The sequence below is a fragment of the Akebia trifoliata genome, chromosome 4 (genome assembly GCF_017979445.1).
Source record: "Akebia trifoliata isolate Shusen 1 chromosome 4, ASM1797944v1, whole genome shotgun sequence".
Lineage (NCBI taxonomy): Eukaryota > Viridiplantae > Streptophyta > Magnoliopsida > Ranunculales > Lardizabalaceae > Akebia > Akebia trifoliata.
This window is the reverse complement of record NC_141378.1, coordinates 27,937,484-27,963,175: the sequence shown is the minus strand read 5'-3', so window position 1 is coordinate 27,963,175 and position 25,692 is coordinate 27,937,484. Positions and strand designations below refer to the sequence as shown.

General features: G+C 36.2%; 1 protein-coding gene across 4 annotated transcripts in view; it reads right to left on the bottom strand.

The window, feature by feature from the left end:
• The window catches only part of LOC147404648 (alpha/beta-Hydrolases superfamily protein), a 49,199-nt gene that overhangs the window by 16,587 nt on the left and 6,920 nt on the right, over window positions 1-25,692 (bottom strand). The window contains exons 1-11 of one of the 4 annotated variants that reach the window (XM_086440684.1): window positions 24,580-24,693; window positions 24,360-24,386; window positions 22,413-22,532; window positions 22,160-22,319; window positions 21,018-21,103; window positions 9,414-9,457; window positions 3,004-3,102; window positions 1,726-1,783; window positions 1,534-1,586; window positions 1,287-1,388; window positions 324-389 (exon numbers count right to left, since the gene is read on the bottom strand). In XM_086440684.1, the coding sequence (XP_086296810.1) occupies window positions 324-389; window positions 1,287-1,388; window positions 1,534-1,586; window positions 1,726-1,783; window positions 3,004-3,102; window positions 9,414-9,457; window positions 21,018-21,103; window positions 22,160-22,251 (600 nt within the window). In that variant the 5' untranslated portion in view covers window positions 22,252-22,319; window positions 22,413-22,532; window positions 24,360-24,386; window positions 24,580-24,693. Of the gene's footprint in view, window positions 1-323; window positions 390-1,286; window positions 1,389-1,533; window positions 1,587-1,725; window positions 1,784-3,003; window positions 3,103-9,413; window positions 9,458-21,017; window positions 21,109-22,159; window positions 22,320-22,412; window positions 22,533-24,359; window positions 24,387-24,579; window positions 24,724-25,692 lie in introns of those variants that run through there. The other 3 variants (XM_086440680.1, XM_086440685.1, XM_086440683.1) reach the window with 3 other exon arrangements.

Below are 25,692 nucleotides of genomic sequence, written 5' to 3'. Positions count from 1 at the left end.
AAAGGATAAAACCAGAAAGGAGTGCACTCAAAGGACTTTACAGCCATATAAAAAATAAAGGAAAGTTGATCAAGACGGCATTTAAAAAAATGACCAATGATGGTACTGTGAAAAGAAGTGCTTCGGTAAGGATGAAGTCTCAAAAGAGGTATGTGGAAACCTTAAAATGATGTGGATGGAAATAATAAGAAGAATATGAAGCATTCCCTCCCTGAAGATATGGCTCATGATAGAGTTAAATCTAATAATAATAATAAAATAAAAGATTCATGATTCTAGACCCAATATTTGAGACAAAGGCATCAATGATGATAATTGCATACCTGTGCTACATCTTTAGAAAATCCTTCTTGAAGCAGAGCATTCACAACTTCATGCTTTGAAGAAACCTAACCCCAAAAGTAAGATCATTATATACATTTATTGGAATTAAAAGTTTAAAATAGTTGATAATAAAATTAAAAGCAAAAAAGAATCAGATCATGACTAGAGAATATTATCAAAAATTTAAAATCTAGGTATTATATTAGTGAAGAGAAAATAGGGGGTGTTTCAACCTGGAGCAACATTGTGAGGCTTTCAAATGTGAAGGGAATTCCCCACGTGTTTATCCCTTCTTTATGAAGACTTCTAGAGGGAAGGTTCCCAAGACAGATTAAAGACAAAATATGAATCTAAAGAATATATATTCCAATTACAAAATCATATCAAAATCTCATGAAAATGTAGATATTTTTTTAATCTTGTTTATCGGTAATTTGGACTATTTTAGTGTTGAGATGTGTATATGCTGCATGCAATATTTCCAAAATAAACTGCAACTAATACAAATAACCAGCAGAGCAAACACAAATCTCAACAGTTAGCATCTATAAACATTTAGATCCCAAAAATGAGGTTCCGTGAGAGAAGGTAAAGTTGAAGTGGATGGACACCAAAATTTGAGTGGTCATAAATGCCCTATTTTTATATTTAAATTTAATACAATCAGGGTCATTTTAGTAAAAATCCCAGAAAATTGCAACTCTCAACCCTTGAATGACATTGTTTGTTTAGTTTCAAAATTACAAAAATATCCTACTTTTACTATCTAATTAATAAACCCTTTAATCAATATTTTAAATTACAAATAAGCCCTTTTGATACATGTGCATTTGCACATGCCACCTTCTAGTAGATGTAAAGATGAGATAACATTTAACACAAATAGGGACATTATCTGGAAAGAAACACATCCTGGAAAGGAAGGAATACATAGGATAGAGCCATTAACAGTAAGAGCACACCTGCTTTGGCATTGTGCTTAGGAAAGCGATTAGTTCAGCTGGATGATCCTCTCCATCTCCACCAGGACGAACTTTTCCAGGTGTAGCATCAAGTACCCAAACCTTCAGCAGAGATATTATTAACAGAAAGTGAACAAGAACACGTGACACATAAACATGCAATGTGTTCTAACCTTGATGGGGCCAATGCAATCATCTGTTTAAAACAAACATCTAAGAATATCTAATGGACTGCAATCATACATACTCTGACGGGACGAGCGAGAGGTTTTGCAGCTTGTTCAACCATGCTTAAGGCAACTGCAAAAAAATTTAGAGAAAACCTGTTTAAACTATTTTGCCTAATCTCTAAGATATTTACAAGTAATTTATGCAATATGTGTCCGCTGCAATTACGAAATAAGGTATTGACATGTTAGGGTGGCAGTAACAAATATACCTTTGCCTCCAAAGCTGTGACCAACTAAAACTCGAGGTGTTACTCTAAGCTGTCTGGCCTATTGCAGGTAAAAATAGGGCAAACATATAGATGATAAGATCAATACATAAAGCCGTACTTATACCGGAAAAAAAAAAAAAACGAACAAACAAAGAAAATCTTAACCTTTACAAGCAAATATGGCGTTGTCAAACTGAAATAAGAAAATCTGGATCTTTTAAGAAATGTATCATCCATAGTTTCAATATATTAAAAACTTCCACAAAGTTGCTAAGATATGTGAGTGTTAACAACCACCTAGTTCAAAATTAGCCATCATCCACTAATAACCACTTAGCCCACTTTCCTATCCAACAAAAATTATGTAAATGGGATTCCTCACTACACATCTTATCTACTACAATTTATTAGAAAAATGCATGGTGGAAATGAATACAATTTCCGATAACAGCATTTTTATCCCTATCAAAATAGGAATGTTCATTTATTTTGTTAAAATCAAAATTTAATAACATGGTTTTCAAGATGACCCATTAAGTTTTCTTCTCCATTTAAACACAATATTTTTGCAACGTGGAGGGCTGGTTTTGCCAATTCTAGAACATCCATTGGATAGGAAAAATGGTGAGGCTCACATCTATCCAACTTGTCTCCACAATGAATGACACCCCTTGAAAGTTTTATCTTTAAATAATTAAAAAAAAAAAACTGTTCTTTTTGGTGTCTTACAAAATCTGCTATATTTATTAAAAATAATGAAAGAGCCTTGCACTTTTTGCAATGTCGTGGAGACCTATTTCCACTCAAAATTGACACTTGGAGAGGGTGAGATTGCAAAAAACGTGAACCCATTTTGGTCTGCCACCTCAGCTTCCATTCTAGTATGTAAGAAAACTCACACAACCAGTTGGCAGACAACTTCCATGAAAATCTTGCGACCATGTAATTTTGCATGTCACATGTACATGATCATCATTTTTATGGAAGGAATGATCAAATAAATATTGAAGACATCATTTCCATGTCAAAGACACATTTTTCTATTCCTAGAGAGGAAAGTGAAAGACTTCTCTTGTACTCTTACATGCAATCAAAGTAGTTACTAATGTAAATCAACTTATGTGTGCATTGATATGGAATCCTAATTGCATCCCCTAGAGATAATACAGCACATAAGAATAACTTAATATTCTTTGAGCAAGCATAGATCTTAGGGGAAAAAATATGCACAAGGGCAAAATTCATGAAGATTACAACTAATGGCCATAAATTACACACCAGTTTTAACACATCAAGAGCGGCAGAGGCAATAGTGTGAGGGGGTCTCTTCTTAATATTTGCCGAATCACCATGGCAACGCAAATCTACCAAGAGAAACTGCATAAAAAAATATAAGCACATTAAGTTTCTCTATATTATCACCAAAGACAATTATGCAATGCAAATATTGATCAAAAAAATTATATAACATAATTTGATTCCTTATTTGTTTGCTGTAATTACTTTCACCAAAGACAATCATGCAATGCAAACATTGATCAAAAAATTTATATAACATAATTTGATTCCTTATTTGTTTGCTCTAATTATAGAAGTAATTGCTCATGCTCAAGAGCATGTACTTTGGTGTATTTTATTTGCAAAGAATGTAGTACACTGGTATCAATTGCTGAGACTAGAGAGAAAATGCAAGATTAGAATTATGGGAAGAGGTGTTGGAGTCCAAGGACATTAAAATAAGCAAAACCAGATTGATTGTGTGGAATGTAAATTCAGTACTAATACCAAGGTTTAAAATCTCGTATGGAGGCAATGTTTCTGTTAGAGTTCTTATTTAATGTAGTGTGGGCCCAATAGTTAAGCCCACACGACCAACCACATGTTTTTAATATAAAAGAGAGGCCGAACCTTATTGGGTGTGACCGACTCATTCTCTTCTCTATTTTCCCTCTCTCTTTAACCTTAATCTTCAAACATGGTATCAGAGAACTTCTACTATTAAACCTGCTTGATTTCTCTTATTTTCTTCCCTTTTCTTAATCACTTTCTTTTCTCCCTTTAATCTGGTACTTCCAAACCCTAAGGCCTTGGTTCCAAAAGGGGATTAGGTGTTTGAGGTTTGTTTGTTTGCACCTAGATGTTATAAATGATTGGGGAATTGGAGGATAGTTTTGAAGCCTAAAAATGCAGTTTAAAAAAAATATGTGAACAATGTCGCATGTATAGTACTCGTGAACAATGTTTTCTGTGTGAGCAGTGTTTTTGCAACAACAACAAAAAGAAGACTTATTTGGCTTATTTTGCTCGAATCTCAGTTTTTTTGGGTGTTTTGGGGTTCTGCGATTTTATTTTAATCGTTGTTTCGCTGGCCTCTTAACCCTAACCGCATATCCTCGAATATCCCAAGGGATACTCTATATTTTTTTGAGATTTTTTTTTTATCTCTGTGCAATTCAATTTACTTCTCGGATGACAAATTTGGGGATTTCTAATGGTGTTGATAGAGGAAGTCATGGTGGCCGTGGTAAAGGAGGTCAAAATGGTGATTTGAAGTGTTCCTTGTGGCTACACTGGCCCCACTGAGCAATTTTGTTAGGATAAATAGGGGAAAACCTGCTTGGCTAATTAGGCTCAAGAAGAACCTCCTCAAAGTTTCATTGATTCCACTTTTCAAACGACATCTAACTCTACATTTTCCAATCTTACCACACAGTTAAGAGAGATTCTTCAAAAGTTGACTACCTTGACTACAGGACCTACTCTACCCACAAATACTTCAGGTAATCCCACATTTATGACTGCTAAGTCTTCCTCATCTTAGGTCATCGATTCAAGAGCTATTGCCCACATGTCTGGTATATCTCGTTTCTTTTATAATTTTCATTCTCTTAATTCTGACATTGTACTAGTCGATGGGTCCACTCGTAATGTGGTTAGAAAATGTGATGTTTTTCCAAATTCATCTCTTCCCTTATCTTCTACTCTTTTGGTCTATGATTTTCCTTTTATTCTATTTTTTGTTAATCAGTGTACAAATCATTGCAATGTTCTGTACCTTCTTCCCTTCTTATTGTGTCTTTCAGGATCTTGAGACGAGGAAGATGATTGGTTTGGGACATGAAAAAGATGGATTATACAATTTAATGCATAATTCGCCTGCTTCTGCCTTGAGTGCTTCAGTTTCACCCCTTCAATGACACTATTGGTTGGGTCATGAGTCTTTGTCTAATTTACGTCGTGTTATTGCTAAGTTAGTTCAGTGTCAATTTTATAATGTGAGGGTTGGCAATTGGGCAAACATCACCATAGTTTTTTTCCTAGTCGTACTGAGAGTCTTCAATCTAGTCTTTTTTAAATAATTCATACAGATATTTAGAGTCCATCAAGAATAAAAAGTTTATTTGATTTTCATTACTTTGTGGTGTTTGTGGATGATTATTCTCGTATGACGTGGTTCTTCTTATTGAAAGATCTCACTAAATTACCTCTTGTTTTGTTGATTTTTTATAAAAAAAATTCAGTCCAATTTGACAAACTTGTGAAAATTATCTGTTCTGATAATGCCTTATAATACATGCAATCTTCTATTCAGTCTTTTTGTTCAGATAATGGCTTATTCATCCGACCATTTGTGTTAATACTTCTCAACAGAATGATATTGCTGAGCGAAAACATCGGCATTTATTTGATGTTGCTTGCACTACTATGTTTCAGATGCATGTACCTAAGCTTTATTGGGGTGATGTTGTCCTCACAACTTGTCATCTTGTTAATCGCATGTCATCATCAATTCTAAATGGTCAATAACCTTTCTATCTGGTTTATTCTCAAGTTCATCATTTTACTATTACTCATAGAGTCTTTAGTTGTATTTGCTTTTTTCATTCATTTGAGTTTTGGATTGGATAAACTTTCCTCAAGATCCATCAAATGTGTTTTTCGGGATTACTCTCGTATACAAAAAGGGTATAGGTGTTATTGTCCTATTACTCAACGCTAACATGTAAACACTGATGTGGACATTCTTTAAGTCTACAACTTATTTTTCTTTTGTTGTTGCCTCATTTGACTTGGATTTTGTGTCTTCTAGTTAGGGGGAGCTATCTCCTACAGTTTCCACATCTCCTGTGCTTCCAATTCTTCCTGCAGGTGACCCTTCCACTGTGTCTCTTCAATTATTTCAACACACTCGTTTCCAAATACCTTCATCTTCTCTACCAACCCTAGATCCTTCATCAGCTTCACTTGTGGGTCTTTCACATCCACCAGCATCTATTGCTACCTCTAGTAATCTTATTGCTTTAAGGAAAGGTAATAGATCTTGCACTGAGCACCTAATTGCTCATTTTGTGTCTTTTCATCGGATGTCCCCTTCATTTCTTTAGTTTGCACTTTCTTCGTCTGCTATTTATGTTCCTACTTCCTATACACAGGTATTATCCACCTTTGGGTAGAGAGTTTTATGGATGAGGAAATTGCAACCGTTCATCATAATCATACTTGGGACCTATCTCCGCTTCCACTTGGAAGCAGGCTGTGGGGTGCAAATGGGTGTATACAGTCAAGTATTTTCCTAATGGATCTGTTGAGAGGTTGAAGACTCGCCTTCTAGCCAAGGGTTACACATAGACTTATGGGGTTGATTATGGTAAGACTTTTTCTCCAATGGCTCGCCTGAACTCTATTAGAGTTCTTATTTTTGTTGCAGTGTATTATGATTGGCCCCTGTATCAATCGGATATTAAAAATGCAGTTCAACATGGAGACTTACAGGAAGAGGTATATATGGAGCAACCACCTGGATATGTTGACTTTGGTAAGACTAAACTAATGTGTCGCATATGGAAGACAATCTATAGGTTGAAACAATCGCCTAGAGCTTGGTTTGATAAATTTAGGTCAGTTGTTCTCGTTTTTGGATTTGTTACGTCTACTTCTGATCATTCAGTGTTTATGAGGCACTCTTCTGGTGGAATTATTGTGTTGATAGTTTATGTGGATGATAGCATTATCACTGGAAGTTATCCTAATGGTATTTTAGATTTGAAGACTCATCTAGCCAAATAGTTTCACACTAAAGACTATCTTCTTCGCTACTTCTTGGGTATTGAAATAGCTTGCTCCAAAGAAAGGGGGGATTTATCCTGATGCAACGCGTTACCGTAGGATAGTTGGCAAACTAATCTACATGACTGTCACTCACCCAGATACTATATTTTTTGTGGGAGTAGTTAGTCAATTTATACATGCTCCATGACAAGCTCATTGGGATGTTTTATTTAGGGTACTGAGCTATCTAAAAGGGTCACCAGGTAAAGGATTATTATAAAGGGGTCACCTCTTATATCCATTGCTGGCTTCTTAGATATTGATTGGGCAGGGAATTGGACTGATCGTAAATCTACTTCTAGGTATTATACCATCATGGGAGGTAATTTGGTGACTTGGTACAGTAAAAAACAAGTTGTAACTCGTTTTAGCGTTGAAGTAGAATACAGGGCGATGACACATACTACATATGAGATGCTTTGGGTTCGGAGTCCTCTACAGAAGATGGGGATTGAAGTTCCTACTCCTATGCCTATATATTGTAATAACCAGGTTGCTAGTTTTATAGATAGTAATCCAGTATTCCATGAGAGAACCAAGCACATTGAGGTTGATTGCCACTTTATTCGTGATATGATGATGGCTAAAAAGATATCTACTTCCTATATCAAGTCAGAAAATAAGTTAGAAGATGTTCTCACAAAGTTGGGCATATCAGATTTGTATGCTCCAGCTTAAGGGGGAGTGTTAAGAGTTTTTATTTAATATCGTGTGGGCCTAATGCTTAAGCCCACACGACCTATGTTGGATTTCTCATTAATGCAAGGTCGTGTGGGCCTAATGCTTAAGCCCACACGACCTATGTTGGATTTCTCATTAATGCAAGGTCGTGTTGGCTCAATACTTAAGCCCACAAGATCAACCACATGTTTTTAATAAAAAAGAGAAACCAAACCCTATTGGGTGTGACCAACTCATTCTCTTCTCCATTTTCCTCTTCTCCTTAACCCTAATCTTCTAACAGTTTCGATCAAGAGAAAAACTGATATTTTATCGATTGAAACATTCTAATACATTTTGAAAAATTCAATGTTTCGAGGTCAAGGTATCGTATTTGTCTAGGTCGATAAATTTTACTATTTTGAACAATGATGATGTCTATGAAAAGGTACATTCAGTAAAAGTTGATGGCCCCCCGAAACAACAATTTTCATTATCTTGGACCCATTACGCATAACGATGGAGAAATTGAAGAAGATGTTGCTCATAAAGTCAAAGCTGGATGCTTAAGTTGAGGCACTAGAGTGCTATGCATATTAACAAAAATGTCATTCTTTGAAAAAAAAACACATTTACAACATGTTTTGCATCTATGGCGATTAAAATGATAAAATTTGTATTTAAAAATATATATATTGCTTTATTCGTTTTAACCCCCCCCCCCCCCCCAACTTCAATAAAAAAATAAAAAATTGAACATTTTTGTTTTGTGGCCTTATGGTTGTTAGTGATTTGGTTCCTAAATATTGTTTGATGTGAGATTTGATACATAATAAAGGATTCAATGATACAAAAATATGAGATTTGATATTAATATCTTGATGTTATGGTTTTTTATTTTTTTTAATAGCGTGCTATTTTGAACAAAAACTATGTTGATTATTTTTAGCAGCATAACATTATAATTATGTGTGAAAACATGTTATCTTGCATAGATATTCAATTGAGTATTTTCATGATCAAAAATATATTGAAGACTTAGAATAAATGTCTAATGTATGATACATACACATTTTTTATAATTTTTAAATTTTTCTTTATTTTTTATGTTTTATTTTTAAATGACTAATGCATACCAATCAAATTAAGCGAAAAAATTATAAAACGGTGATAAGAGTAGCTATGCTTTATAGAGCTGAACGTTGGATGGTCAAGAAGCATCACATTACTAAATTGAGAACAACAAAGATGAGGATGCTATAATGGATAAGAGGAAAGATTAGGAAAGACAAACTAAGAAATAAAAGAATATGAGAAAATGTAGAGTAGCGATAAACAAAGAGGAAGTCAATTGAGCTGGTTTTGGCATGTTTTACAAAGGACAAATACAACCCCAGTTAGAAGGAATACACAGGTTGAAGGTTCTAAAAGAATGAGCGAAAGGCCCAAAAGAACGTGTATTGAGATAGTGAAGTGGATATGAACACTCTTTCAATAATAGATAGTTAACATGTATGTATTCATGATGATCATCATCAAGACCCTAGTTGTATAATGTGGAAGCAGAAACGGGTGGACTCAGAAGCATAATGGAAATGACAGGAAAAATTTAGAGCATAATTTCAAATTTGGAAATTATATGCATTAGTAACTCAGTCAATATAAATAGATATTTCAATAAATCCAATTACAAAGTACAAAATAGATTGTCATAAAATGGATATAATCGAGTAATCATAGCAGCAAACTATTGTAGAAACGGACGATGAAGTGCCAAGCAGGAGCATTCTAAAGCTGTGCTGTGACCACTGATATAGGCTTCTTACCATGAAAATTTTCAAATTGTAAAATAAGAGACTTCACATGAACATAAATTTAAAAGTCAAACCAAATTGTGTATCAATTTCAATGTAAAATACCTGCCACATGGGGAATTCTTGTGCCAATCTCCGAGCAAAGGATCCTAAAACATTAACAAATGATACTGCTAAGGTCTAGGACAATTATTTTAAGTAGGAAAGTAATTAGATCAAAGCAAAGTATCATTCTTCTCCAAATAAAATGAGAAATCAGAAGAAAATTTTCAGGTTCAGATTCTAATTTCTAAATAATGCACAACATCAGCCCTAACAAATTCTATGCATACCTCAACTGAGAAGTACCAAAGGGTATCAAAAAAGCTAATTTGAGATTAATATTTATTGGAGAAATAACAGATGAGAAGTCCACAAGAATTATCACCATCATCACCAAAGCCAATAGGAAGACGAGAACAAAAATATTTTTTAATTCACTTGAGAAACATCTCTCAATTAATATATTCAGCTGAGATCCGATTGGGTATGCTTTGGTTGGGTTCCTTTTCTCTTGTTTGTTCTGGTTTTATTTGTTAGAAATTCTGCAGAATCTGTTTCTGTGAACTGGTGTACAACAGCCCCTAGGGCTTCTATTTGTTTGTGTGACAGCCCCTAGGACTTATATTATGTTCGGCAGCAATATGGGCCCACATAATGTGTCCCCACACATTATTCTATTTTTTGGTATTGTTAATATATTTAAGAGAGCCGAACCCTACTGGCAGTAGTATTCGGCTATCTTTCTCTCTCTCCCCAATCTTTTCTTTCTCCTCTTCCTTTTACTCTAGACTGTTTTTGGTTTTTTACTTGATATCAGAGCAGAGTTTTCTTCCTTCTCTCCTATTTTTTTTGGGTTTTTAAACCCTTATTTCTGCAGTTTTTTTTTCCTACAGTTTTGTGTTGAAACGAGCTTCGGTTCGTTATAGTCGTGCAAGATAAACCCTAGATGTGTATCTAGGGTGTGGTTGTGTACTTGTGGTTGGTTGTGATTGCGTTTTGAGACTCCGTAGTGCTGTTTTTTTCGGACTTTTTAGAAGGTTTTATTGCGGTGTCTTTTCCACCGGTTGTTGCCTCTCTCGTTGTGTATTTTCTCTTCTTCGTGGTTGTTCTCATGGATGAATGTAGCTCTCCAAGTGATGATTCAACCAAGTAAATTACCTTGGTACGGTTGAATGGAAATAATTATCACTCTTGGTCCCATGCTATAAAGGTGTTCTTACGAGAAAGAAGAAAGCGAAGTACCTTTTTAAAGATCCTCGTTCTGAGGATTCCCAGAACTACGGAGATTGGTGGAGTGAAAATTCATTGGTTATGACCTAGATTTTGTTAAGCATGGAACCATCTGTGGCCTCCAATGTCTAACTCTTTGATATTGCAAAGTAGATTTGAAGCTCTCTTGCAGAGATGTACTCTCAAGAGAGTAATGTGACTACGGTGTTTGAGTTATTTGAACATATGTTCACTACCAAACAGGGTGATAAACCCCTAAATAAACATTACGATAGTCTAAAAGGTATGTGGGAAGAGTTGTTGCTTTATAAACCACTAAGCACTGATTTGGAAGTTCAACAACGTCAACGAAAAGAGTTTCAAGTTGCACTATTGTTGTCTAACTCAGAGTATATTACCTTCAAGGATCACATTCAGGATAGTGAACAACTTCCTACTTCAGAGGGTCTCACTTACGCACTCAACTCCTTCTCTTAAGGAGTCATCTGCTTTAGTCACTAGTGATGGTACTCGTGGAACTCCTCGTAATGGACGCAGTGGTACTCACAATGGTGGTCGTAGTCGTAATCATGGTGTAACCCATGGTGTTCGTGGTGGTGTGGTACTGTACTGACTGTGGTGTTGATAGGTCCAATTGGAAATGCAACTATTATGGTAAGACAGGACATACTGAGGATTATTGCTAGGGCAAATGGAGACGTCCTGACTATGCACATAATGCATTTGCTGATACATCTTCCACATCTGTCACTTAACCATCTGCTTCCAGACCACCGATTACTGATTCGAAGTCTTAGGACAATCTTACTGCTCAACTTAGTCATACTCTTCAAAAGTTGTCAGGTCTACCTTCTTCTTCATCTGCTCCCACAAGTATGATTAATACACGTAATTTTGCCTATTTAGTTGCTCGATCCCCATCATCTTCCTGGGTTATTAACTCTGGTACTAGTGCTCACATGTCTAGTACTACCTCCATTTTTTCTAATTTTCATTCATCTAGATCTCATATTGTTTTAGCTGATGTTTCTTCTTGCCCTATCCTTGGCACTAGCGATCTTCATCCTACCAATTCAATGAAACTTACTACTGGCTTATTTGTTCTTGACATTCCTTTTAATCTTTTATCTCTTAGTCAGCTAATAAAATCACTAAATTGTTCTGTGACCTTTTCTCCTACCTCTTGTGCTTTTCCGGACCTTAAGATGAATAAGGTGATTGGTTCGGGGCATAAACGGAATGGGCTATATTTTCTGGACTGTGATGCCTCAATTCCTGCTCTGAGTGCTCCTAACTCTCCTTTACAGTGACATTATTGCTTAGGTCACCCGTCATCATAGAAATTGCGTCAACTTGATCCCACGTTGAGTCCAATTTCAACTTTAGAATGTGAGGCTTGTCAGTTAATCAAACATCAACGTAAGTAGTTTTCCTCCTAGTCTAGAGAGTCATCAATTGAGTCCTTTTGATGTAGTCCATTCGGACATTTGGGGTCCTAAAAGAATAAATAGTATTTCTGATTTTTCTTATTTTGTCATTTTTTGTGGATGATTACTCTAGAATGGCTTGGCTTTTTTTAATGAAAAACCGTTCTGAATTACCCAAAATTTTCTTAGCCTTTTATAATGAGATATTTGTTCAGTTTGAACACCATGTTAAAAAATTTTATTCTAACAATGCCCTTGAATATACTCAAAACTATATGCTTAATTTTTGTAAAGACCATGGTATTATCCCTCAGACCATGTGCCCGCATACGTCCCAACAGAATAGCATCACTGAATGTAAACTATGTCATCTTTTGGATATCACTCACACCCTACTGTTTAACATGTCAATGCCTAAACCTTATTGGGCCAATGGTGTTCTTACTACTTTGTTACCTCATTAATCGAATTCCTACACTTGTTTTGGGTAACCGAACACCATTCTCTTTGTTATATCCTAAAGCCAAGCCCTTTCCTCTTGTTCCGCATGTCTTTGGGTGTGTACCCTTCCGTCCACATTCTTGGAACTAGTCATGATAAGTTGTCTCCTCGAGTTGCTAAGTGTCTTCTTGGGTTATTCTCGAACTCAAAAGAATTATCGTTGTAATGATCCTGTAGGACATCGATATTATACTAGATCTGATGTCACCTTTTTTTAGTCTACATCCTTTTTTTCCAGTGCGAGTCGTCAGTTTGATTATGATCTAATTCATTCTTGTCAGGGGGAGTTAGTTTTGCCTACCATTCCTCTTCCAGTTTCTTATCCTCCTCATTTGCAGGTTTATCAATGCTCTAAGCATCGTCCAATTGTATCTTACGGTCCAACCGCAGCCGAACCATCACCTGACTCTCCTGAGGATCCTCCATTTTCTGCTTCTTCTAAGGACCTTCCACATCCTCTCACACAACCTGCATCTTCTACGCTACCAAATGCATTGCGAAAAGGTATTTGTTCCTACACTCACCATCCTATTTCTAATTTTGTATCTTTTCATCATCTTTCCTCTACATTTCGCTCTTTCAATATTTTTGTTCCTAGTACTTATCGCTAGGCTCTGACTTTTTCTAGATGGAAACTTGCAATGGATGACGAGATGCATATCCTTTTTATCAAAATCAGATGTGGGATCTCACCCCTCTTCCTTCTAGGAAGACCACTATTGGTTGTCGTTGGGTGTACACAATTAAGTACCAACCTGATGGCTCTGTTGATCGCCTTAAGAATCGATTGGTGGTTAAAGGGTAAAGACATATGGTGTAGAGTACTGTGAAATATGTTCACATGTTGCTCGCATCAACTCTGTTAGAATTCTTCTATCTGTCACAATACATTTTAACTAGCCACTTTACCAATTAGACATAAAAAATACATTTCTTCATGGAGATTTACAAGAGGAAGTGTATATGGATCAGCCCCCAAGTTATGTAGTTGAAAGAAAAGAACATCTTGTGTGTAGGCTGGAAAAGGGGTTATAGGGATTAAGACGATCCTTGGTTTGACAAATTTAGCTCTGTAGTGCTTCAATATGATTTTCAACATTCCACTTCTGATCATTCTGTATTTACTCGACATTCTACCTCCAGTACTAGTTGAATTGAGAGGATTTAAAATTGATTAATTAATTAATTAGCCCTAATTAGGCTTTAAAGGGATTACATAGTCTAATAAGTGAAAAAGACTAAAAAGGACAAAAAGACTAAAAAAACCTAATTAAAACATAATTATTCAACACTCCCCCTCAAGTTGGTGCATGGATATCAACAACGCCCAACTTGGACAATAGACCTTCAAAGGCCGTTTGCTAACACCTTTAGTAAGAATATCAGCGAGTTGTTGAGATATAGGAACAAAGGGAGTACAAATCTGCCCAAAAACAATCTTTTCTCTAATGAAATGTCGATCAACTTCGATATGCTTCGTTCTATCATGCTGAACTGGATTTGCTACTATGTTAATAGTTCATTTATTATCACAATATAGTGAAAAAGGGACTGACACGGAAAGACACAAATCAGCTAGTAAGATCTTGAGCTACAACTCACACTCCAAGTGCCATAACTCTGTATTCTGACTCAGCACTGGACCGAGAAACTACATCCTGCTTCTTACTGCGCCAAGTTACCAAGTTGTCAAAAACTTTAGTACAGCACCCAGAAGTGGACCGTCTATCAGTCATCGAACCAGTATAATCTGCATCTGTCCATACCTCAACGAGAAGATGACCATGATTACTGAACAAAATACATCGACCAAGACATCCTTTAAGATATTTAGGAATACAGTAATAGTAATAAGATGAGATGTTCGAAGCAAGTGCATAAACTAACTTACAACACTAACAACATAGGCAATGTCGGGGCGAGTCATAGACAAGTAGATCAATTTTCCCACAAGACGCTGATACTGGCCAATATCTGACAAACACTCCCCCTCAGAATCAGCCAGCCTGTGATTCTACTCAATAGAAGTATCAACGGGACGAGAACCAAGCTGACCGGAGTCACTGAGTAAATCAAGGACATATTTACGCTGAAAGATAAATATACCGGAATGGGACCCCGCAACCTCAAATACCTAGAAAATAACGAAGATGTCTAAGGTCCTTAATCTCAAATTGGCGTCCAAAGTAAGATTTTACCTCGGTAATGCTAACATTATCATCTCCAGTAAGGATAATATACACAAACAATCAAAGTGATAGTTTTACCCTGGGAATGACACAAGAAAAGGGTGTGATCAGTCAAACTCTGATGGAAACCAAACTAATGCATTGCCTTAGTAAAGCGCTCAGACCATGCGCAAGACTGCTTTAATCCATAAAGAGAACGGCGAAGACAACAGACATGTGTAGGAGAAAAAAATGTGAGAAAATCAGGAGGTTGAACCATATAGACTTTTTCCTGAAGATCACCATTGAGAAATGCATTCTTGATATCTAACTGAAAGAGAGACCACCCTCTGATAGCGGCAACAAAAAAGAAAACTCGAATGGTGGTCATCTTGACAACCAGAGCAAATGTCTCCTGATAGTCAATCCAATAAGTTTGAGCATAACCCTTTGCCACCAGACGTGCCTTATAACGAGTAATAGAACCATCATGATTATGCTTAAGGGTGAAAACTCAGTGACATCCTATAACCTTCCTCCTAGGTGGAAGAGGAACAACTTCCCAAGTTTGAGTCTTTTCAAGGGCACTCAGCTCATCAATCATAGTTGCTTGCTACTCAAGATGGGTAATAACATCTACAACAGTATTAGGAAAAGAAACAACGAAAACAGAAGTAAGAAAACTCTGATAGGAGGGTGAGAGGGCAGAATTAAATATATATTTAGAAATAGGATAAGTACAAGTACGCTTACCCTTGCGAGTGGTAATAGGACGATCATCACAAGGGACAGAAGGAGGTGGAGATGAAAGTGAGCTGGTCTAGCATAGGAGTGATGGCAGTATTGCGTGGCTGCCGAGAAAAAACCTGCAATGGAACAGGTGACGAACTGACAGGAGATGGAGAAGGAGGAATAGGCATAGGAAGAGGAAATAACAAAGAGAAAGGATCATCATTAAGGGAATCTAGGTAAAACCACTCAAATTGAATGTTAACGGACCCATTGTAATATGGGGTATGCTAAAAAAAGGAAATATCCCGAGAAATTAAACGCCGTCGAAAAAGAGGATTGTAACAACAGTATCTTTTTTGGGTAGAGGAATAACCCAAAAAGATACATTTTACGAACTTAGAATCAAGTTTAGTACGAGTTTGGTCAAGAATTTGAACAAAACAGAAGCACCCAAATACACGCGGAGGAAGTGGAAACAAGGGATGATCCAAATAGAGTTGAAAGAAGGGTGTGGCAAACTAAAAAACCCGGGAGGGGGTCCAATTAATAAGGTAAACAATAGTAAGACTTGCATCGGCCAATAGGATTGTGGCACGTTCATGTCAATAGAGAGGGCACGAGCTAATTCCGGAATATGACGATTTTTCCATTTTAATGGACCATTTTGTTGAAAGGTCTTAACATTGGACATTTGATGCTCAATGCTAGACTTTAAACAAATTTTCAATACCTTACTATAGGTGTACTCAGTACCATCATCAGAACAGAAAGTCTTGACGATACGACCACATTGGGTATGAAGCACAGTGAGAAATTACTTGAAGATCCCATATACTTCACTCTTGTATTTCATAAGATAGACCCAAGTGATACAATTATGGTCATCGATGAACAAGACAAAATAGCGAAAACCAAGAGTAGATGTGACAAGGGAAATACCCTACACATCAGAGAGAATTAGGTCAAATATAACAAGTGCAGTAGTATTCATACTAATAGGATAAGGAGAATGTACATATTTAGCTAATTAGCAAGTTTCACAAGAAAAATCAAATAATTGTTATCATTAAATAAAGTAGGGAACATATGTTTCAAATATCCAAAGGAAATATGGCCTAAGCGTAAGTGTCAACGCATTATAAATATCTTATTAGACTGACTACTATTACTAGGTTGAGAAGCAGAATAGGTGTTAAGTGAAACAAGTACGTCCAAGAGATACAATCATTCACTTCACGTCCAATGCCAATCGTCCTCTTTAACCACAGATCCTGAAAGACACAATGAAGGATAAAAAATTACAGTGCAATTCAAATTTTTGGTAATGCTACTAACAGATATAAGGTTAGTAGTAAGTTGAGGAATACGTAGTGTGTTAGTTAAGAATAAAGAAGATGTAACAGGAAAATGACCTTGACCAACAATAAAAAACAGAGAACCATCAGCCAGGCTAACCTTGCATTGATCAGAACAAACACTATAGATTTTGAACAAGAAAGACGTACCAGTCATATTATTTGAGGCACTAGAATTGATGATCCATGGTAAGAAAATGGTAGAAACACTATGTGCAGATGTAAAGGTACCTAAATGAACGAAAGTAGAAATCGACTGAGATGAAGTCTCCATGTGATTGAAGAATTTCCTAAACTTGTCAAGCTCAACCTAGGATAGAGATACCAAATCCGAGGAGGAAATAGTAGCTGAAGGAGGTGTTGGATCATTAGTCAATTGAGAAACTACATAAGCTAAAGATCGTTGAGATTGTTGACGTTGTTGATTAGGACGACCATGAAACGCATACATGACCCAACTTTCCGCAATGATCACACTTAGGTCACTGATGGGTAGGCAGAGACCCACAAAGAGGCTGTAGAGAAAGTAGGCAAGCAAGCATAGCGGAGTGATCTCCTGCAGAATGAGGTAAGACAGTTGCGCAATGACTCTCATCAACCAAGACATAAGAATACGCAGTATGTATGGACGAAAAGGACCCATACCCAATAAATGAACTCTTGCATACTCAAACTCATCCCGGAGGCCAGCTAGAAATTAAAAATTTTGATTCTTATCCAGAATCAACGCATATAATGCATCATCAAGAGGGTCCTTCCAGGCGTAAGATGAGGAAGAGAAAGTCAACTCTTCCCACCAAACACGTAGCTTTGATATATAGGTGGTGACTGAAGAGTCACATTGCGAAAGACGGAAAATCTCATGCTCTAAGTTAAAAATCTAGACATTATTTTGACGTTGCGATTAAATGTTCTTTGCGGAATCCTATGTCTGTTTTGTTGTCGATGAAAACATAAAACCAACCACAATATATGGTTGCATAGATGTAACCAGCCAAGAACGAACCATAAAATCATTAGCAAACCAGTGGGAGTAAGAAGTGTCGATCTGTGCAGATTGTTTGTCCGTCCCTGTGAAGTAACCGATCCTTCTTTTTCCACCAATGAACATTTCAACCGATCGTACCCAAAGAAGATAATTAGGACCATCTAATTTCATGGCGATAATTTGAATGCTTGGAAAGTCGGTTGAATGAGAAGGAAGACCACTCGATCTATCACTATTACTAGTGATGAAGGAAGAGGACGTCTCGAAGGCCATCAAAGAGTCGGTGTGCTTTGGTTTGAAGAGAGTTCAAATAAAATGAGGGGACGACTTTTAAAGAGAAAATGATCGCAGCATCCTAAAGGTGATAATGCACAATCGTAAGTTGCATGAAAGGTGATCAAACACAGCTGTGGGTGACTCGAGTAGTCATTAGCACAATCGTAAGGCACCAAAAAGCAACACTACTGTGAGAACAACACCTTGTTGTGATCACAAGGCCCCATAGATGTTCAAAAAACATGTCGCCACCCTCAAATAGCAGACTTGTTGTGATCACGGGCTTCAAAACAGCAACCTGTTGTGTCGCAAGCCTCTATGGAGGTCAAACAATGAGTTGTCTACCTCAATTTTTAGCAAATAGCCTTAGTCTTCAACAAACAAGTGTCACCTAACCCTATTTTGTCCAAAAAAACTCGTCACAAGGCTCTGTTGTTGTTGCTACGACTCTCATGCGACACTCCACGATTGCCAAATAGGTGTCACTTGACCTATTCTTACTAAAAGACAGCACTCTGTTGTTGCTACGATCTTCAACAGCCAGCTGCGACAGTGCATGCCTTTGTTGGTTACCAAACAACAGCCCTACTGCTACTGCAACCTCACCATACAGCAACTCTATTGATGCCTACAGCCCTTCATAGAGATTTGAAGAAAAAGAACTTTATTGCATGATGCGATTAAGGAGTTGGAAGAACCCTCGTAGGGGTAAGATGGTTTTCGAGCACGAGAGGTGTAGTGGAAGTAATTTTAATGAAGACGAGGATTGACGGAGGTTGTCGCAGGGAAAAGGACGATGAAGGCTTTGAAACCAAGTTGAATTGAGAGGATTTAAAATTGATTAATTAATTAATTAGCCCTAATTTAAATTTAAAGGGATTACATAGTCTAGTAAGTGGAAAAAACTAAAAAGGACAAAAAGACTAAAAAACCTAATTAAAATAGAATTATTCAACAGTACTATTGTTCTTATTGTGTATGTAGATGACATTATTATTACTGGTAGTAACTCTGTTAGTATTGCTCAGTTGAAAATTCATTTGAGTACTCTATTTCATACAAAGGACTTAGGCTTAATTTGTTACTTCCTTAGGATTGAAGTTGCACGTTCCAAGGATGGACTCACTTTGTGCCAACACAAGTATGTGTTAGACTTATAATCTGAGATGGGTACTCTGGGCTCTCGTCTAGTTGATACTCCCATAGATCCTTCTATCAAGCTTGATATTAAATAGGGGGAAGCTTTTTAGGATAATAGGAGGTACAGGCGGTTGGTTGGCTAGCTCATATATCTCACAGTTAATTGTCCTGACATTGCTTATGTTGTGAGAGTGTGATCAGTCAGTTTATGCATTCCCTTCGACAGGCAAATTGGGAAGCTATCTGTCTATTCTTCGCTATCTGAAGGGTGCTTCTAGAAAGGGTCTCTTGTACCGTCCTTCCTCTTCCTTGACTATTTCTAGCTTCTCTGATGTTGTCTAGGTTGGGAGTCATTTTGATCATCGATCCACCTCTGATTATTGCACATTTGTTGGAAGAAATCTTTGGCGTAGTAAGAAACAAAACGTTGTGGCTCGTTCTAGTACTAAAGCTGAACATCATGCAATGGCCCATACTACTTCTGAAATGTTATGAGTTCATTTTCTTCTTCATGATATGGGTGTTGATGCTCTACTACCTATGCAAATGTATTATGACAACCAGACTGTCATATTTATCGTCAGCAACCCTATCTTTCATGAGCGGACCAAAGATATCCAAGTTGATTGTCACTTTATTCAGGATTTACTCATGTGTAAACAGATTGTCACACCCTATGTGAAGTCGGATAATCAGTTGACTAATTTTCTCACTAAGCCCTCATCTCGCATACCTTTTCTTTTTTATGTATTAAGCTGGGCAACTTTGATATGTATTCTCCAGCTTGAAGGGGAGTGTTAGAATTATACACAGATTCTGCAGAATTTGTTTGTGTGATAGTGTACAAGAGCCCCTAGGGCTTCTATTTGTTTATGTGACAGCCCCTGGGGTTCTATTATGTGCGGCAGCCATATGGGCCCCCATAGTGTGTCCCCACACATTATTCTATTTTTTAGTATTGTTAATATATTTAAGAGAGCCAAACCCTACTGTGGTAATGTTTGGCTATCTTTCTCCTCTTCTTCTTATCTTCCTTTTATTGTAGACCGTTTTAATCTTTTACTTTATTCTTGTTCTATAAGTTTGCTTTGTAACCTAGGTGGGTCGATCGACCCCCGATCAACCCCTTTTCTTTTCTTTAATAAATTATCTACTTATAAATAAAAGGATATTTTAAAAATAACCCCTTGTCAAATTGGTGATATTAAGCTTACCCCCTTGCAAAATGTAGGATTAGGTTTACCCCCCTTGACCGTAAGTCAACGTTTTGTTTTCTTGATCATTTAATGGTAGAATTTTGAATTTTTTCAAAATGCTCTTCAAATGCTTAAATTACTAAATCAAAATTTGGAAAAAATTCAAAATTTCATTGTTAGCTCATCAAGAAAAAACCGATGTTGACCTTTCGGTCAATAAACCCAATCTTGCATTTTGCAAGGGGGTAAACCTAATATCACCAATTTAATAGGTTTCTAAAATACTCAACAAAAAAAAAAAAAAGGTATACAATTTAACAAGCTTGCCAACTAAATTTGAAGGTGTATTTAGCTTGACCAAGTAGCCACCACAAAAAATTTAGATAAGGCTTTGATGAAGATGATTCAGATTGATGAAACACAATTCCACATGAGCGCGTCATAATGGAGATTTGACCAAAGATGAGAATATTCTATTGAAAAGTACTCGATCCTTTTTTCCTAATAAGAAAAAAGCAATAGAAAAAGGAACCCCTTCCTGTGCACTCAATAATAATCATGAATTTCATATTTCAAACATCTGTATACAAAATATGAAGGTATGAACTTATTGAGAAATAGTCCAAATGAAACAACGAACAATAGAATACCCACCCCAATTTTTCCTGCCACCAAGAATACCATGCAGAAGAACCGCAGTTGGTGGATCAGGAACTGACTTGTCCACAACAGAATTCCATCTAACCTGTGCCAAATCTTAGTTAGCCCACGTTCATTTTTTACATTTAATCAAGTACGAAGTAAAAAAAATAAAGTAATGAAATTCAAACCAACACACAACATATCTAAACCTAAGTCATAATATTTCCTAAAGTACCTTCAACCATAACTACAAATATTATCTTTTTCTCATGGCCAAATCAGGTTAACTTTACGAAATAAATACATATATTCAAGAATAGCAATCATTTTCACATTCTCTGAGGTAACTTTCAAAGAATCTATTTTGCAATATTAGCACAATTTCAAAATGAGTCAATTCTTGATTCTCAAACAACAACAACTAGTTAGACATATGATATCGTAACGGATAAAAATTACAACCATAATTTTCTTGGTAAAAAATTATAACCATAACTTGCTTGAATTTCATCAGTGATGATACCCGTGAGCATTCTAAAACCACAAAAATATGCTCAAGCAATCAAAATAGCTTAAGCTATTAAGGGAATAGTACTAAGCTCATATATTCAACCAAAGCAGACTTCCACGGATGCTGATAATAGTATACCTTTCAACACATAGTTTTAATATTAGGAGTTAGCAGTTATAGGAGTCAACGAAAGATTTTTTTTTTTTTTTTTTATCGATAAAGATAAATTTATTGAGAAGAAAAAAAAACGAGAGGGGTCGAGGGAACCCACCCAATATAAAGAGAAGAAACAAAACAAAAGGCAAGACACGATAAATAACAACGACGCCCGACTGACAAGAAGCTCTCACGACAAAGAACACACCCTATCCCAACGCACGACAAAATCTTCAAAGAAAATCCCCTTGAATTCCTTATAAAGTTTGCACCAAGAGAACATAAACTCCAAAATAGAAAGAACTAATCCTTCCACCGTAGAAATTTTCCCTTCAAAAATGGACCGGTTACATTCTTTCCAAATACCCCAACAGATTGCAAATGGAGCTAAGAACCAAAAATCCGCTTCGAAAACAAAAATGAACCTCCCCAAGACATCCAAGCTTCCAAAATTGACTTGACGGAGCGAGGAAAACAACCCACTAACCCAAATAAAGACAAGAAATGCGACCAAATGTGATGAGCCACCCTGCAATGAATGAAAAGATGATCCACTGTTTCCGCCTGCGAACCGCACATACAACACTGATTCGAAGAAATGAACGCTCTTTTAATTAACTGATCCAACGTTGTGAGCCTCCGCAAAGCTGCCAACCAAAGGAAAAAAGAAATCTTAACAGGAATCTTAGCACCCCAAACAAATGAGTGAGGGAAAGTGGCTGCACTCCCTGAGGTAATACCCTCATACAAAGATTTGACTGTGAACCTTCCATCCCTAGTGCCCTCTCATAATCTCTTATCTTCCAACGAATCTTGCCTATAACTGTTCTCCACCACAGCAATTAGCCTCCCAAGCATATCTACCACCCAACAAAAGATGAGGACGAGCATCAAGAAAAAGGATAGTGGATGGCTATCAGAGAAACCAAGCCTAGAGCTGTGTAACATTCACGAACTACTATTTATGCCACTTTTAAGTTTATAGGCTTTAATGTTCATAAAGTAGTTTCTAATAATCACATTAGAATATTATTTTCTTTAGCAAGTTTGGTAATCTCACAAGTCAAAATTATAAGTTAAAAGAAAAATATGTGTACTCACCTTTCTGGTAATATAGTGAAGAAAAGAACCTCGTTTTTTGAGAGATTTATCAGACTTTTACATGTGCTGATTTAATGTAACCGACAACCCTCTCTAATTCAATTAAAAGTTCGCCGTTGCCTATTTGACAAAAAAATGAGTTTGCCCAAGACTACTAGAAATCTTTCCAAATATAGGAACAGAGTTAATGAATATTTGGGATTTAATATAGTTTGGAGTGGTTCTCGAATTACATTCTTCATAGATAATTCCTTCGGGATCTTTTGTGCAGACTTTTCTTGAATTACCATATAAATTCCCATGGTTTGATGTTTAAGGCCCCTAGTCATGGATTTCCACAAGTCATGAATACACACTTCGGCCCATAACATATGATGATTGAGGAAAAATTGCAACCTGGAAAATTAAATGGCAAAGGCAGATAATAGAATCTAGGCCCCACTTTTCCATTGGGTTTACTTTTCATGACAGTTGTCTATTTTGTAGCTATGTGTCTCAGTTACAAACATGATATTAAATTTTGACATATTTCACAAAAAAATACGAAAATATTTTCATTTACACAAAATCTAATCGAAAGTTTCTGTTTGTATACATTTTCTGTATAAATCACAGTTTATTTTGCAAAATATTTTAGTGAATAGTAAATTTCAAACAAAATTATCAAATTGCAGGTATAAAATGTAAAAATTTAACGGAAATATTTCGATGAATATTAAAATTCAATTGAAATATTTTATTTTGAAAAAAAAAAAGATATCGATAAAATTTATGAAATAACAAAAAGTCTAATTGTTTCATAGAAAGGATGTATAAATTACGTATAATATTCATTCACTAGAGTTTGCTCGTGCCTACCAGTGTGAGCATCCTCTTTGGGGTTAAGAAGGTAGAAAAGGAAAGACAATAAACTTAGATGGGTATCGTTGGAAAAGAGGGAGAGGTGGAAAGGTAATATATAAAATTGGAGAGGTATTGGAAGGGCAGAAGAGAAAAGGCAATAAGTTGAAAGTTGTCCTCGAGATTAGTTGCAAGATTAAATCTCAACCCCTCTTTATGGGGGAATAAAGATTGAAACAAGAGGGGGGGCAACCGTCCTGTTTTATTACATAGATTAGTAAAAATAACTAGTTTGATAACTATAGATCATTTTTTATTATTCTAAGAATGTTAGCACGTTCATAAAAGCATGTAAATTTTTTTATAAGCAGCAAATTTATTTTCACTGCATATAGTTGTCTATTGTAGTGAGATGACTTATAGGTTTGTTTTCTTGCCTATTTTATCATTTCCTACAGTTTCAATAAAAAGTTTCTCAATATTTCCACCACTTTCACAACATTTCCATCATGAAAATTGTATTTGCTTCCACACTGATTGAAATGTTTCCATTTCCAAACTGCCCAAAATAGTCACTGAACAAGAAATTTAATACTTTGGTTAAAAATAAGGAGGCACTCTTCTAGAACTGAGTGATGTGTACATATCGAAGTAATCACAATCAGATTAATATCAATGAAAATAATACTATGAGACCAATCAGCAGCCTATAAACTAAGAGCAATACAAAGAATAGATGAACTTACAAGTGCTCCTTGAACAAGATCATAGGCCTGTAAAAGAACAAAAAACTAGGAAGTAAAAAAGGAGAAAACAAATACTGTTGAACAAATGTCTGTTCATATATAATATTGATAACACAATATTCTCACCAGAATAAATTTTCCCATGCCTTACAACTTTTGCTTTTTACGAACTAAATAATATTTTAATTAAATCAATACATAATGAGCAGTTTTTAATCACCAAAATTTCAGATTGACCAGCCCCATCCCGACCACGTGCAAGCCTCTCATCTACTAAAGCCATACGAATACTGGGTCGAGCAATCTGATGAGATGTCTTCCTTGAGTTAGGTAGAGAAAATCGACAGATGCCGAACATATCATCCTATAGACCAAAACAGAAGAACAATGAAGAAACAACCCAAAAACCATCTGTAACACATAACACAATATTTTTGCTCAAATTAGCTCTTAATAACAGAAAGTCCTCTGTGAGATAATATGGCCAGTTTCTTTTATCAAAGTGCCCAGTCAGAACATGTGCAAGACACCCATGAAATGGAGGTATGATCGTCCAATCAAAACCTTGATTAAATTTTTGTCAGTTTTCCAAAATTCATTGCATATTGCAATATTTATAATATCATACATAAGAGACATAGGGATACAGAGTGTCAAAAAAGTATTTTTGACATATAATCCTGTGTAATCTTGAACATAATTCAGTGAAGCAAAAGTTCTAAGATTCCTGGAGATATAGAACAAAATATAAGTTATTTGATGCTCACGGTTCAAAGTTTCATTCCATTTTGGGATGTTTTAGTGGAAATTCCAGTTTGGACCGAGACCAAAACAAAACATTGACCCCAAAATATTCAAGGTTAAGGGAATGTTGCAGTTGCGTTTGTCTCAATTTTTCTCCTAGAAAAACATTGCCTCGAGACAAGATTTTAATGCTCATCCATCATTTGAGTCTCCAACAATTAGTGAAAAAATTGAACCTGAATAGTCAATCTAAGTCTTCGTGTTTTTTTTTTTTTTTGATACCTTCTGTATTCGGGCCTCTTAGAGCACCTGACTAATCCCAAGGAGCACACCTGCCACCCGTTCCACACGTACCAGTTGTACTGGGATAAATCTCGGGGGAGAATCGAACTCAAGACCCCCGCTTCCTGAGGCGTGGTCCTGGCCATCTCACCAACCCCTCATTGTTTCTAAGTCATCATATTTAGCCTAATAAGTATCCCCTTTTTAATTTTTCTGGTGGATCATCATGTTATTATGCTTAAAAAAGGGTTATAGGATCTAACAGATGAAAAAACTTTTTAATGGAGTTTCGGTGTAACATAGAAGA